A 14,827-nucleotide genomic window follows, 5' to 3' on the forward strand; every position below is an offset into this window, starting at 1 on the left:
TACCCGGACATTCTGTTTATGGTGACGCTCGTCGTTGCCAAGGTGCTTGGCAACATTCACCATGTATCATCTTGCAACTTCTGCACCATCTGTGGGAGTCGCCATAAACGCTGTCTACTCGAGGGTTTGGTCCGTGCCCATCACTGCCACTGAAACCTCACACAGGTGTTTCAATTGGGACCGAAACTGGCCGAACACGCTAGCTCCCAGCCTCTTCCAGCACGACGCAGTGCGGCACTTGTAGGTATCACCGCAGGCCGAGTGCAGTGTGGTGTAGTTCATGGCTTCATCCGCGCGTGCATACAAGTAAACGCAATATGCTCGCCGTCACCAGCCATTGATGTCCCCTGAGCCACCCATAGCCACGGGTAGGTGAGCGCACCAAACAAACATTTGTTGATGAAAGGATTGGTTTGCAATGCGAGGGAGTAGTCTCTTTTGTACATGCACATGTGTGTCTTTCGTGGCGTTATCGCCATTGGCCCATGCGCCGGTTCTTCCAGACCTTGCTCGGCATGAAAGGATACCGTACTTGGACGATACCGTAGTGCCTCTATGGCGAAGTGTCCGGTCACCCTACTTTTTCAAGGTTAGCACTGGGTAGCCGCTGCAAGTATTGCGTGTACAGGCTACGGCAAGGTGGTGTCAAAGTTTACAATTTTACGGCACTCCTGTTACAATACTTCGGGGTTCAGAACCTGGGCACGTCAAACCCTTCGATATCGCCTAGGGTTCGAAAAATCAAGCTGACCTGCGACGAGCCCGGCCAGGGCCCGGCCTAATAGCCCCTTCCCTGGTCTTCCTAAGATCAGATCCAAGCCAAGCAGAGCTGGTGAGAGACACATGCAAGGTTGGCAACAGAACTGTTGAGGATAGCTGTAATGATGACGAGGATAGCCCTGCCTGTAACATCGACCAAGTACCACGCTGAGAAAATTCGTATAATGATGGGCTAGGGAGCTTTGCAGTTTCGTATAATTTGCTCTTCATTCTTATCATATTTCGCCCAACGACGCGCCCGACCCTTCGTACGCCAGGCATTACACACTTAACAGTAGTAAGTAATGTTGCTAGGACTTGAGTATATTGTCCAAGCAAATTACCTCGTGACGTGCTCAATTAGAAGCACTTGCATGCGCTACAGCCCAATAGGCTCGCGATAATTGTGGAAAAGTGCAGCTGACGGATGGCCAGCGTTATAGATATTTGCATCTCGTTGAGTAACCTTGTTAAGACCATTGGTGAGGCAGCTTGGGAGCTCGACGACCATTGCGGACTTTTAGATGAGGCCCGAAAATTGCATCGGTACCTTAGAAGAGTAGAAGCTGTTATCACCGACATAAAGCCATATCTTCGGGGAGTTCGAGTTTGGGGCAGCCTTCGGGTGAGGGCCTGCCATGTTACGCGTGTCAGCCATCGCACGGAGATGTTGCAGCTAGCCGCTTATGCCAGATTACCAAGGAATTAATGTCCAGACACAGGCCTAATTAGGATGATAATCATACCTTGAGGTCATCATTATGATGAATGAGGCAATAAGCGTGCATCTTTGTTTCCACGAATGCGCATGAAAAAGGACCGTGGGTTTCTCATCTGTCGTTAAAAGGAACTCAGTTGCCAGCTTTTCCGATGGAGTATTGATCTTGGGACACCCCATTTCAGTTGGTTAATGTCAAAGTTTCCCGTAACCTCGCTGGCAGGAGATCGAGGGGGTTTTCTCGTCACTTCTGCATGTTTTATTAGAAACTGGCGAGAAGGGTCCGCTGGTTCAGTATTTGCAAGCGGACCGAGTCCTTGGGCGCTTCACGGCTGCAACAACATATCTTCATGCCGCACTGGGCCACCTACAAGTTGAAGCATGCCGGCCACAGTGCACTGCTAGCCCACCTGTCAGTGTTAGCAGCAGTGGACCTGCAGCGTTGGCAGTTGCCGTTGCGGTTCCTGCCGAAACCTTGGCCGAGCTGTGCGTTGTCCGAGAGCTCCTACAGCGCGCAGCCTTCAAGCTACCCGCAGGGCACATCGCTAACTTGGAGCGTTTCCGCAAGGCGGTAAGCATGGCGATACGGGGCAACTTGATGTGATTGGGAAAAGGAAATGGAGTAAGCTTAGAGTATGTGACCGTGGCAGCTGGGAACAGGAAATCAAAATCCTGCGACAACTGCCTGCATCATGCACCTATCGCGTGCCCTAATCGGCCCTTGAGACGCCAGCAGTTTGGTCTGCAAGTGATTTTTTCGTGAATTTATGCCACTTCATCTGTAACATTAAGAAACGAGCGTTTGGAGCCATGCAAAAGCATGTGATATTCGGTGGCCGCCTCTGCCATCTGTAACCTGCTAATGATTGAAACGAGCTCGCCTCGTTGTTTAGTTGACCTCTCCCTCCTTCTCTTCGCGCAGTGCGATGGCTTAAACGTACACTTTCGCATCATGTTGACGTCGTATAGCGAGATGATGAAGCATACACGCCAGGACAGCCTCCTTAGCAAGGAGGTAAGGACGACGCCATAAACTGCATAAATCTCTTGTGACAGGTTTTCCGGTCCGGCATCGTACACAGTTGCTAGCAATGTGGGTTCGCCGCATGTATGTGTATAGGGCGGAGGTACGCATGTACCTTTGCAAGGTGCCATATAAAGCCCAACTGACCAAACTGGGACAAGTGGGATACTATTTCCCAACATATGGTCACAGCTGTCGTTCCGCAATATAATCGTTGTAACCTCATGGCCACAGTCTTGGTTGTGAATCGTTGGAATATCCCTGCAGATACTCGCCTCATACACGCGTGTATAGACCGTTTAACCCCACTTTGTGAGTGATTGCGTGTAGGCCTTCTGCGCAATCATCAATGAGTTGCAAACGGAGGTCGAGGTGCTACAGCAGCAGATGCTGCGGGCTGCTCAGCTTCCCTGTAGCCGCTCTTCATGCGACCAATCCTTTGGCTTCGTGGAATATGAAACGACGAAATGCTTTGGCCAGGCGGCACAGCAACATGGCCACTCCCAGCCGGAGCTTGATAAGGCGCGGCACAACGCAGCCGAGCAGCACTATCTTAGGATGCTGATGGACGTGGTGCGGGCCAGTCAAGTGAACACGGACAGCGAGGCACCCCTGGACTTCTTGTGCCCGCTGACACACCAGCTCATGCAGGTAGGGGGTTTGCAGCCTGGTGCGATGGGAGGGAACCATGGCTGGGGTTCTAATTACGAGCCAGCATGCAAGCGTTGTGCCTTAGTGCACCACATGAATATCTGATCTTATTTACTGAAAACCGTTCTGCGATGATTTGCTATATCCTGCCTTGTCGCGAGCTGATGGCACAGGCAGCATTAGCCGGGCAGCATATGCCCACGATATTACATGATTGGGGGAAAGATGCATCTCCGTGTGTGCCGCATAAGCGGTAGTTAGGAGTCCTTGTGGATTACCTTCGTTGCCATTCTCGTACGAGATTGGAACTGGCACGTGTGCTGGTGGTCCTGGTTTTCCTTGCGGGTTCATCTTGGAGGAGATTGCGGGTTCATCTCAACCACAGCGCGTGATTTCTTACAGTCTGCACTACGCTATGCTTCGTTGTGACGCACGGGTTAGTGGGATCTCGAAGTGCAACAGGGTCGTTGTGCCAAAGCATGCGGCGACAAACTCAGACTGGACGCGTGCTGTATGCTTCTCCCCAGGATCCCGTACTGCTGCATGAGACTGGGCACAGCTACGAACGCAAAGCTCTAGAGGAATGGTGGTCAACCGGTCACCGCTTCTGCCCACGGACAGGTGTGTTGAGTTATGCCTTCTGTGCCGCCCATCCGCTGTGGACGTCCTTGCATGGCCACAGCAACATTCAGCATGTACATTGGTCATGCCACCGAAAAGGAAATCGTCCTTATGGAATTATCTTTTCCATCGTATGGTTGCGCACTAACACGCGTATTGGTAATGGATGGAACCTGTCTTTTACCGCACAACGGTCTTGGCCTTGTGCGTGCAGGCTTACATCTGCGGCGGCTCAACATCAGCCCGAATCATAACTTGCGCAGCGCGATAGAGCGCTGGCGCCTTCACAGCGATCTTCATTTAAGCTTCAAACCCGTGCTAAGCACGCTTAGCTCGCAGCGCCAGGAGATGCAGCATCTCAACCAGCACCAGAAGGTTGCATCCTGCTCTCAATGTGACGCACGGACGCCACGCCAAGTGCCTTCTGCACGCTATGTGCAGGACTTCGTGCCGTCCGTCCAGGTTGGTCAGCGTGAAAATAAGGCGAGCAGGACGACCCCCTCTTGCTGCCCGGCGCATGGCCCCTCCACGTGGGACGAGTCATGCAGCGGCGCTGCACCGACGCGGCATCCTCAGCCGCAGCAGCCCCGAGAGCAGGCAGTGCGGAGACAAGATGGCAGCACTACATCTTTAGATGGTGCACAAGCAAGTGGCTTCACCGCCACTGACGGGGACAGCTGTGGAGTGCCAGACGTCAGTGATACCGCCAGGGAAGTCTGCCTCACTGAAAGTGGGGCCACCAGCAGATGCGCTGAGGACGCCTCCGTTCGCGTTTCCCCTTCCCCTTACTCGAGCAGCCAAGAGCTAGGGCTATCCAGGTTTGCCTCGTGGGACTGTGATAGCAGGGACATCAACGCGCCGGGAAGTGCGGTACCGGACAGCGCGATGGTATGTAGTGCGACGGACACATGCATTAACGGCGAGGCTACAGGGGCGTGTGCAGGGACCATAGGCGAACCAGATAGTAAAATGACGAGTTGCATGCCTTGCAATTGCGGCGTGTCCTCGTAGCTGCATAGATGAGGACAATATGGAGGGCATCTTGCGCAGTAGGAAATAGTTCACGACAGAGAATCGGCGGCGTACTGATTAGAGTGCCGTTAGTGTGCTACTGAATTGTTGATCTCATTGCCTGTGGGCCTGGTTGATGCGTGCTCGAATTGATCACGGAAAATTTTGTTTATGCGGTAGCTTAGCTAAGCTACTGCTATAGTGGTCCCGGATATGAACTAATCCGTGCCATGGCTAACTGGGCACCTAATGTTGTTGCGTGCGTTAGTGCCTATTTGGCTATTATCTGTTTGCTGCACTGGAGGACATCCAGACGTTGCTTTATTGGAGGGATGTGCATTTAACCCGTTTTTGGCGCACGGGGATGCAAAGGCCAGTGATTGGTTCCCCCTCTACGTGCCTTGAAAGCCACGGCCGCGTGGCAATCACGAACTTATACCTCGGAAATCGTTGGTTTTCTGTAGGATCCTTTAGCGCAGATTGGGAGTATACTACAGGAGATCATATTGCTGTGAGCCTGGATAGCAAGGGATAGCACATCTGGATGGTCAAGTGTCCACATATTTTAGGATGCAGTGCTTCGTGCTACACAGAGGTGCAGAACGCCATGTAATGTGTCGCTATACGGCGATTGTGTTTACCAAAAATCGATATGTTCCATACCTTAAGACGGGCCATTTAAGGAGATTTAGGGTGGTAGCTTTGGGGATTAGCGAAGCATGTTGGCATCACTTATCACTGACTGCGACAGCCCAACGCCAGAATGAAAGTTTTCTTCCACTCCTTCCTTATCAGCTAGCGTTCTCGCCATTTACTTACTGTTGGCTTTAGCATTCTCCATGTTCAATCGAATTTCCTCGGAACACAGCGGATTCTCACTTGGCGGCGGTGACTTGCCGAGGACCCCATTACGTCTGTTGGTGTATTAGCTGGTACATAGTACGGCACACATATCAACTACAAATACGCGCGAAGCGCTCGACCAGCATCTCCAGAGGCCTTGTTCAGCGTCCAGCTACTACAGTGAGGAAGCGTATTCATCCCATGCGCTTTCTTCCTAGCTGATCTACGGTTCATTATCTCTAGGGCGCTGGGCCGGATATAGCCGGATATCCTGCCTCCGTGCCGGTCGTCCGTGTCTACCATTGTCTTGGCACGCAGCATGGGCCTAGCACTTAAGGTTCTAAGTCCACTAGAATAGACTTTACAACCAGGATTGCAACCACAAGAATGGACATTCATTACAACCCGTTGGTGCCAAATTGCAAGAGATCCTGTCGTGCCGACTGGTGCATGATTTATGCGGGCAATGATTCCTGTTTCCAGGCAGTACGGACGTGTCCACAACCCACGCAATACTGTTACAGGCAGCATGAAACATACGCCAGGCCAAGCCAGGCCGGACATTTAGTGCCTCCAAAGTAGCATCCTTCCACACGCCAGCTCACCATTCCAAACGCTTTGCAGCGCTCTGCACAACTTGCGCTCCCTGGGGGCCCTGAGCTGCGGGCCTTGAGCTGCAACCTTGGTACTCTTTAACTGCGAACAGGCATTGAAGCCGCCTAAATAATTTCACCAGTGGCACCAGACTTGGTCCGCTAGCTCGGCTGGGCACAAACTAAAACCCTGATGCTAAGACAGAAAATCTGCCCTGACACCTTACCAGCAGGCCCGAACCCATTGTAAGACCGTTACTGTGTTACGCCTAGGCCAAATCACGAACGGAACGTCCTCACAACAAAAATACCACGCAAAACCATAACAACTCACCATCTTGGCGCCCATCGTTCCTTCCGTGCCATTGGAGGCCTTAGCTTTTAAATTGAGGGAAGGCCGCCTGGCAGTAGGAATCACCAGTTTAAGCAAACGTGTCAACTCCCTTTTCGCGAAACCCTTGCACGTACCTCAAGGGGCTGCTTTGGGTGCTTATTCTCCCAGTGCTCCCTCAAAAGCTTTTCTGTACATTCAATCATGGGCACAACACGGTTTTGTGCGCGGTACAGAGGCGGGAGGTAGGGTTAACACCCCAACCGCTAGCGACCCACAGCACAGGTAACCCAACAAAGTAATCCAAGCCCACCTGAAGTAGTACAGACAAAAGATGTCATGCAAATGTTGCACTGCGCGTCACGATGCATAGGAGAGGATGACAGATTCAGGAACGTCTTATCAGAAGTGTAAAAGTAGGGAGTTATTTCTTAATTGCAGTAATTTTGCAATCACCTTAATTGTCATGGACGCAGCGTTCGTCTTGAGCTGGCTGCCTGCAATCCAAGGCGCCACTGGAGTCATACGCATCACATGTCTAAAAATCCTTAAAGCGATATGATGTTAAGCATTATGATCAGCGACTTTTCTTCCGGACAGTTCATGTGAAGACGACGGTCGCCGCTGCCAAGCCCGGCGACCCCAAAGGCGGTCCGCACCCTTGTTTGACTGCTGCAACTCCTCCAATTTCTTTGCCCTCCGCATGGCTGATTTCTGCCCATTACCACCGCCCATCTTTGCAGACAGCCGAAAACGCAGATGGAGACTAGTACAGTGTTCTAGAAGGCATACGGTGCCGAAGGCTTTGTGTGGGGCCACCGTCAGCACCCACACGCAAAGGTGCCTTTGAAAAGGTTGCAGGCGGAAACATTAAATAAAACGACTTCAAAAAAAATTGTACGACGGATTGTAAGGAAGGACAGTTGCTAACGGAGGCAAGGAGTGTTTTCCATATCACATAATTCTGAAAAGGAGTTGTAAGCAATGAAGGCAAGACGTACGGAAACTCTATACCGGATTAGCGTATAACAGGCAAGCAATATACAGGATTACACCCATGCTGAGAACTACAAAGAGCTATTGCCACTCGTAAAAGAAATCTTGTGCTGCTATCATGGCGCAGTGTATCGGTAGTGTGCTTCTATGTTTACGGTTTCCTTCCTTGGCGAAGCATGTTACTTGGAAGGAGTTCAGGGGTGACCGCTGGAGCAATTGGTCGTACGAATAGTAGGACAATAAGGGAGTTGGGGGCCCGACAGAAAGCTTGCAGAGTCATTTACACGACTGGTTCAGGTCATCCGTAAACTCGCAAGTCACGGAAACAGGCCTCAAGCCTCGTCTCACCCTCCTTTAGGGTGCTCCAGGCTATCTCGCCTACCTAGACCTAAACCTAGACCGATGCCTACGCTTCGCCAAGCCACGACAGAGACACAAAATCCTAAGGCCCGCACACTGTAATGTCCGCCTCAGACCGTGTCGTCTATTCCACGATTACGCTGATGGTGCTGGCGAATTCCGGTCCATAGGACTCATGAGCTGCATTCGCAAACTGCAGCGTCAATGTGTGTTTCCCAGGCGGTAGTTCAAGATCGACAGACGTCTGGCCCTTTCCGAAGTGCTTGTGTGCATCGTCGAATGGAATTGCAGTGCCCGCTGCTGGCGCAGGAGCGTCGATGATGACGTGGTGGTGCCCCGTTCCGGCCACGATGCCCTCCGCTGCACAAATGGAAAAAGTCACATTGCATCAGCCGAATAGATTGCAAGACTTTCCTGCAAAACGTCTGCGCAGACATCAGGCCAAAGAAGCTATGGTGCAGCATAGCGGAGAGCCGCGAGCGGCAGCGCGAGCTCGCCCGTCGCTACTCGTCCGCACCCACATGTACCGCTCAAGGTTACGTCCATTACAAGCAGACCACGTTGCATAAGAGCATGGATGCGTTCATACCTCGCTTGAGCAATTCAATAATTACAACACGCCCTAGCAGAGAAGGATGTTTCCAATGCGCACCCTCTCCCATCAAGGGTGCTGACAGCCCCCAAGCACCAGGCCCAGCACTTGAATCTTCAATTTCCGTTTCTCAGTGCGTACTTCAGGCTTGCAGCTCTTACCGGCAGGCTTGACCGTCAAGCCGTCAACCGCGAACTCCAGGTGCAATGGTGAAGACACTGTTGCGCCGGACTGGATGTTTGGAAAGGACACGCCAGAAGCCAGGGCTGGGAAGACCGCTAGTCCTGTGGATACAGATTATCACTGTGTTTCATGCCCCGTTTCCTAGCCCATGTTACTTCACTTCACCCACCACTGGAAAGAACTACCGCCGCTGCAGCCGACGTAAGCTTATTCGCAGCTCCAGAAGATGCGCGACACAGGACCGACCGCTGGTTCGAGCAGAAGGCTGCCGAACGCTTGCAAGGCTTGCATGACTTCAACGTCAACATTTTCAATTGATCAATCAAAAAGTAAATGTTTACACTGACCTATTTATCAGGTGAATATTACAGTTTACAAGTCTGCAAGTTCATTTGTCGGAGGATGCCGTGCTTCGGAGCAAGTTCCTAGGCCTCAAGGCCGCATTCCTACTTCCTTGTAACAATTCACGTTGGCATCCCTGTAGTAACAGCCATCAAGTGCGCCACGCCGCGCTGCCGGTGGTACCAATACAGGATGCGCATAGGATCTGCGACAGCCGCTTCATCCAATGCTGCCTGCGTAACGGACAAACATGTCAAGCACAGTTAAAAAAGAAAAAAGTGGTTACCGCTGCGCGAGGGAAAGCGTGCGTACCTGTGCTACCTCGTACGCCTGCAACACACCGCCCACTGTCGCCGAGAGGTCGTCCCGAGCATCGGGTGCCTGTGCGTCAGCTTGCGCCGTGCCGCGCGCTGTGCCCAGCGCGGCGACGCCCTCGTAATACTGCGCCAGTACGTCATATGCCGGTGCGCAGGAGGGGCAGTCCAGGAGCGCCTCAGTGCAAATCGTGTACACTTCAGGATGACAGGAGAGGGCACGTGGCTGGGAAGCCCATGGCTCCAGCGTGACGAAGAGGCCCGTTAGGTAGCGCCATGGAGCCTCATTGCGCGGTGCACGCTGGATAGCGTCCGCCACATATGAAAGCTCGCTGCCAGATTTAATTGGTAGAAAGGCGAGTGAGGAATTGTGAGGGTCACACAAGTACCTTGAGCACTACGAAGGAAAATGGGAAGTTCAATCCAACAGGAAGGCAGCGTGAGGGCCCTAGCGAGTCCCACCTGCGCAACCACATGGTGCTATCGTCCTCCGAGCGCGGCATGTGCTTCAGCACGAACATGCGCTGGTTCCAGGCAGTGTTATTCCGCACGTCACGCTGAATTAGCTCCGATGCAAACTCCAGTTCCGCTTGCCACCGCCCCGTCATCTATCCAGCAGGGGTGCACAGCCACCAACCCCAGACATGTCAACACAAAAGCGGCAAACGCGTCGGGATGGAGCTACAGAGTATGCAGTAACCTATTTCATTTTCTATACATGTCCTACTCGGCACGTATGCCTTGGTGGGACCCTCAATTGGACCCTACAATTGTTGATGCGGCAAAACCCGTCCGGTCAGCAGGGACATGCCACAGTCCTTGTCGTGCACAATGCGCTCATGCGGTGCTTGCGTTCATTTCCATACATTTCCATACATGATGTGGTTGATGCACAGATGCGCACCTTCACAATGGCCTGCCGGTGAGCCCACGCGTGGTAGTTCTTTTCGTCGAAGTTAATTGCTTCACGCGTGAATTCATTTTCACAATCTGCCACATTCGGCCCGAGCTGCAACGCAAGGCATGTGTAAGGATGAGCCCCTGCTCTGTTCGTCTCGGCGCAAGACAGGGGCATGCCAAGGTAATCTTTTAGTGTAACAGAGGAACCATCGCTTGTGCAAAACCGGCAAAGACGGCTTGACGTATTGCTTCGTGGTCACGTTATGCTAACTGCCAAAAGCATGACCGCAAGCCGAGGACGCGGCATTCATTGTGTCCCCACATAGCAGCACACACCTGCAGCGCACACAGCCTTCTGTGGTTCCACAATTGGTAGTTCTTTGCGTTCTCTAGCATAACAGAATGAGTGAAGTCCAGATCCGCCTCCAATGCCTTTGTGCCCAACTTTTGAACGCACAGCCACCTGCGTGCAGAGGAGGTCGTTGCAGCGAGCTCCGTATGCAATGGAGGCTCGCAGCCGAGAAAACCCTGATGCAAATCGAGCTGCTTAAAGCTGCATGTTGCAATCGACTCGACTGCCACCTTGCATACACTGATAGCAGGGACAAGGTAATCACTTGGTTCATTACCGTGTACAGTCCTGAACCCTCATGAGGTTCACACTACAGGATCATTAACCCTAAGCACTGCCCTACACGCTGATCTCGTCGCACACGCTGATCCCGATAAGAACCTACGGGTCGTCACTCGGCAAGTTCCACCTAAGGTTGCACATGGCGACGCGGCCATTGGTGCCTCATCACGTTGCGCGAGAGGGATGCAGTAAGGATCAATTTTTCGGGTACCTCTCGGTCATCGACTGTCCGCATCCCCGGTGGAAACCACTCCCGCTGTCCGCATTTCGCATCTACCCCTATTGCATCCCGCTAGTTGCGTCAGGCTTTGTGGGATTTCCGCGTGCAGTCTGCCTTTGGCTTTCCTCACCTGACCCGCCACGCGGTGTAGTCAGCCTGGTTGAAGCGAATCATATCAGCCGTCAGAGCTAGGACGCGCTCACTCAGCTCTCCACTTTGGAGCACGGCTCTGAAGTAGCCAAGCGCCTCCGCGTGCTCCGGTAGATACTGTATTGCTACGACGCGTTCAGGCTCCGGAAGTCGCATTGGTGTCACATCAGACCACTCAGGGCGCTGCGAATACGGCACCTGAGAAGCCATCCTCCCCAGGCTTAGGGCCGCGGTTGTTGTGCGGCACGTGCCGCCGCAGGCGCAAAACACTAAGATGAAAGCTAAACAATATGCCGTACGAGCCGAGGGTTCCTCGTGTCGGGCGGCCGACAAACACGTTCTCTGAGCAGTAATCAGCGTAGGGTGTGCCTAGGTGCTTCGTAGTACCAGCTGCGAAAACATGGGCAGGACAAATAAATTGCATCAGCACGTCTCCGTATCGATATGAGGGGAGTCGCCGTGAGGCGCAGGTGACTTACTCGTCCTTCTTTAGCTCAGCCCGCAACTCACGAAGCTTGGCAACGTTTGATGCTGTGAGCTCTGCAACAGTAAGACTTGCTGGATTACGCATCTAAGTAGGCGCAGTTATAAGCCGGTGTCGAGAAAGCACGATTTTTTACCTTTCAGCTGCGCCGCGGGTTGCTGATGGCGAGCGTCATATAGAGCTTCAGAAATAAAAGTACCGAAGGGTTTGGCAAGAGAGGATTTAATTCACTTAGTAGCGCGGGCGCGCAGACGTGTGGTTGCCTACCCTTGCCAGGCGGAGCGGCGACGGTAGGAGTATAGTATTGGAATTGAGAGGGACGCCCCTGATGCTGAGACATCCAGAGGAAATTTCAGCTACCTTAACTCAATCCTAATCATGCAGTGCAATTGACGCAAAGTGCCAATGTCAGATTACAAACGAAGACAACATGATTAATTAACTAGTTTAATCGCAGTCCATGAGTTGCCTTTGTGCTCCGAAACGGGAAGTTAATAAACGTACCGCTATCAAAAGTAGTTGTGAAACGTGGCGGGTGTGTTTGTGAAAGAATTGTGCAAGCCGCTTTGTTTACCTGATTTTGTTTTCGTCGACGTGACCTTAGCCCTAGCAGTACAATTTAAAATTAAGTTGTCTAGGCGGCGCAGCAAAGGTAGATATCCAGGGCCCGACAACATCATAGCGTAGATCTTACGGTCCATGATTTGCTGACATCCTACATTCTTTTGCAAGCTGTAACTATCGGCCTGGTAAAATGTCATCTACGCACAGCACAGTGACACCGTTGGAGCACACAGCAATAGGAGCTCTAGGTGGCACTGTAGAAGTATGTATCATGCAGCCTTTGGTGGGCATTAAAAATGCTCTACAAGAGGGGAGACCCATACCTAAGAATCCAGCTCACCTGTACCGCGGCCTGCTCATGAACGTCGTCAGCATGGCCCCAATCACAGCCTCTCAGTTTGGGACAAACAGGCTCATGCAAACCCTGGTGCTTAAGAAGTCTGAAAATGACTTAACTGGGGTGGAGCGATTCGGCAGTGCCGCTGTAGCCGGAGCGGTTTCGGCATTCATTGCGTCGCCATCAGAGCTCATCATCATCCAGCAGCAGGTTCGTTCGCGGGGAAAGGTCAACGCAGTAATGAACATTATTTATACGTGCGCAACGCTCTAAGACCTGACCCAGCTGGCTGTCAACAGAAAAGCGGGCGTTCTCTGCCGGCTGAAACTTCCCATTTCCTGAAGACTTACGGGGCAGCGTCAATCGGAAGGGGTCTGGTAAGCAATGTTCCAATGTTCCTTAAGCCTTGCTGCAGCGCCAAGGTGACCCATGGGATGACATAGCCTACACGCGCGTATGCAGCATCTTTAGGCATGAGATTCCGCCATGGGAACGATCAGGGTATCCAGGGCGACCTCGGAACGCGTGATTCCGTGAGACATGTCCTTGCTAAGAGCGTATAAGGGCGGTAGTTGAAGAGTCGACCCGCCGTGGCCGCTAGGTGATGCCTGCAGCAGAGGGCCTGAAGGCCTGCAAGCTTGCACCTGCACAAGCTGCCAACCCACCATGTCTGCCCTCTCCTCTGGCAGATACCCGCGATTGGACGTGAGATGCTGTATGCTGCTGGATACCTGGGCTTGTTCCCAATTATCAAGAAGTCGCTGGACGAAAGGATGCCGGTGCGCCATGCTATGCCACTGCGCCGCCCAGCGGCAGCATGGATATGATACTGTGAACGTATAGGAAGCGTCTCAGGAAGTTCCTGGCTTGCAGAGGCTGAAAATGTAGGCGACCCAAATGGCGACGAGCTGGCCCGATAAGAATGTCTATATCGCGGCGATGCCACCTTTCTCCTTTGCTTTGATGGTGGCCTACCCCATAGTGCGTGGAGAGCTGCAGATGTTGTTGCTTGCATATTGTCCGTGTGCTTACCTACAGCTACTACAGAACAACAAGTCAATACAAACCGTCAAACATGCGCAGCGCTTTGTCGTAGATGTTGTGCTTTTCATTCGGCTGACTTCCCGGCTGTGCTTGCAAACTCCCGTTCTGAGTAACAGGGCTCCCCGGGGCTGTCTTTGATGGTTGCGGGTGTCACCGGCGGCGTGTTCGCAGCCGCGTGCTCGCACCCATTCGACACGTCCAAGACGCGCATGCAGGTACGCGGCTTAGTGGGTTTGCTTGAGGACGCTCGTCGAAATGTAGGTTATGACCTGTTGTGTAAGGCTCAAGCTGCATAAATGCTCCTGTCCAGCTGACTTGCTGCCATAGACAAGGTGCCTTTTGGATGCTGCGAGCCTATATAGTACGGTCCAGATCACGTTACACGCGAGCGCGAAGGGAATGCACTCAGCTTGTCTGTCGCTTGGAGAGCACTCCTGCTGAAACTGTGTTGGTCACGGAAAAGACTTCGCCCTTTTTGCTCGTCGGGTACCGCGCAGGCGTTCATGTACAGCAAGCCCGAGTATCGCAACCTCCGTAGAACTTTCGCCACTATTTATAAGGAGGGTGGCTTGCTGCACTTCTGGAAGGGCCTGTCACCCCGTATGCTTAGGATTATCTGTAAGTTGCTCTTGTCATATTCCGTTTCGGCTGGGCCTGTACAAGCGCATGTAGGTGGGCAGTTTGTGAGCGGATACTTGCAGACTTGTTTCTTTATGAGACATGCAGCTACCAGCACGAGGGACGCCCTTGAGAGAATGGGAGGGCGGAGCTTGTGCGGCTTACACCATTAGAGTTGGTAATGTGATCTAATCCTGGAGTTTGTGCAAGCCAAGCCGCAGGAAAGCTGGCGATAACAGGGAGCTGGGCCACGAACACCCAGCCAAGCCGCAGACATGCAAAGCTATTCGTGCATGACGACAAGTACACTTGCAAGTGGCATTTAAACAACCGTCAGCCAGGCTGATGCGTATGAGTTATTGGCCCTGCCTGCACAATTGTAGGTGCAACCTTCATCCTCAATGCGCTTCGCACCCACACTGTGGAGTACCTTGACAAGTCGCGGGCACAGGCGGCGGCGGAGGCCGTTGTGTAAACGGTTGTCCAGCTGCCCCCTTCCTTGCAGGGGCATCGTGGGGGCTTCAAAGATAGACGTCGG

At 52.6% G+C, this 14,827-nt stretch overlaps 4 protein-coding genes across 4 annotated transcripts; 2 read left to right on the top strand and 2 right to left on the bottom strand.

Moving 5' to 3' along the window:
- Window positions 1–1,186: 1,186 nt before the first annotated feature.
- On the top strand, window positions 1,187–4,784 carry VOLCADRAFT_119489 (uncharacterized protein; the record flags this gene model as incomplete). Its single annotated transcript, XM_002956601.1, has 6 exons — window positions 1,187–1,384; window positions 1,701–2,048; window positions 2,400–2,492; window positions 2,832–3,152; window positions 3,680–3,773; window positions 3,988–4,784. 6 exons carry the CDS (start codon window positions 1,187–1,189, stop codon window positions 4,782–4,784), a joined length of 1,851 nt encoding a protein of 616 aa, XP_002956647.1.
- A 3,028-nt stretch (window positions 4,785–7,812) lies between these two features.
- Window positions 7,813–9,035, bottom strand: VOLCADRAFT_121558 (uncharacterized protein). Its single transcript, XM_002956649.1, has 3 exons — window positions 8,852–9,035; window positions 8,661–8,783; window positions 7,813–8,267 (listed from the first exon to the last, which is right to left on the bottom strand). The coding sequence occupies exons 1-3, from the start codon at window positions 8,988–8,990 to the stop codon at window positions 8,032–8,034; spliced, it is 498 nt and encodes a 165-aa protein (XP_002956695.1). The 5' UTR covers window positions 8,991–9,035; the 3' UTR covers window positions 7,813–8,031.
- Window positions 9,033–12,134, bottom strand: VOLCADRAFT_107343 (uncharacterized protein). Its single transcript, XM_002956650.1, has 9 exons — window positions 11,994–12,134; window positions 11,863–11,907; window positions 11,722–11,782; window positions 11,223–11,632; window positions 10,575–10,701; window positions 10,243–10,347; window positions 9,801–9,946; window positions 9,337–9,670; window positions 9,033–9,257 (listed from the first exon to the last, which is right to left on the bottom strand). Exons 4-9 carry the CDS (start codon window positions 11,450–11,452, stop codon window positions 9,147–9,149), a joined length of 1,053 nt encoding a protein of 350 aa, XP_002956696.1. The 5' UTR covers window positions 11,453–11,632; window positions 11,722–11,782; window positions 11,863–11,907; window positions 11,994–12,134; the 3' UTR covers window positions 9,033–9,146.
- A 346-nt stretch (window positions 12,135–12,480) lies between these two features.
- VOLCADRAFT_97694 (uncharacterized protein) lies at window positions 12,481–14,764 on the top strand (the record flags this gene model as incomplete). Its single annotated transcript, XM_002956602.1, has 5 exons — window positions 12,481–12,837; window positions 13,317–13,406; window positions 13,788–13,886; window positions 14,169–14,289; window positions 14,673–14,764. 5 exons carry the CDS (start codon window positions 12,481–12,483, stop codon window positions 14,762–14,764), a joined length of 759 nt encoding a protein of 252 aa, XP_002956648.1.
- Between the last annotated feature and the right edge of the window lie 63 nt (window positions 14,765–14,827).

Source organism: Volvox carteri, assembly GCF_000143455.1.
Source record: "Volvox carteri f. nagariensis unplaced genomic scaffold VOLCAscaffold_63, whole genome shotgun sequence".
NCBI classification, from domain to species: Eukaryota; Viridiplantae; Chlorophyta; class Chlorophyceae; order Chlamydomonadales; family Volvocaceae; genus Volvox; species Volvox carteri.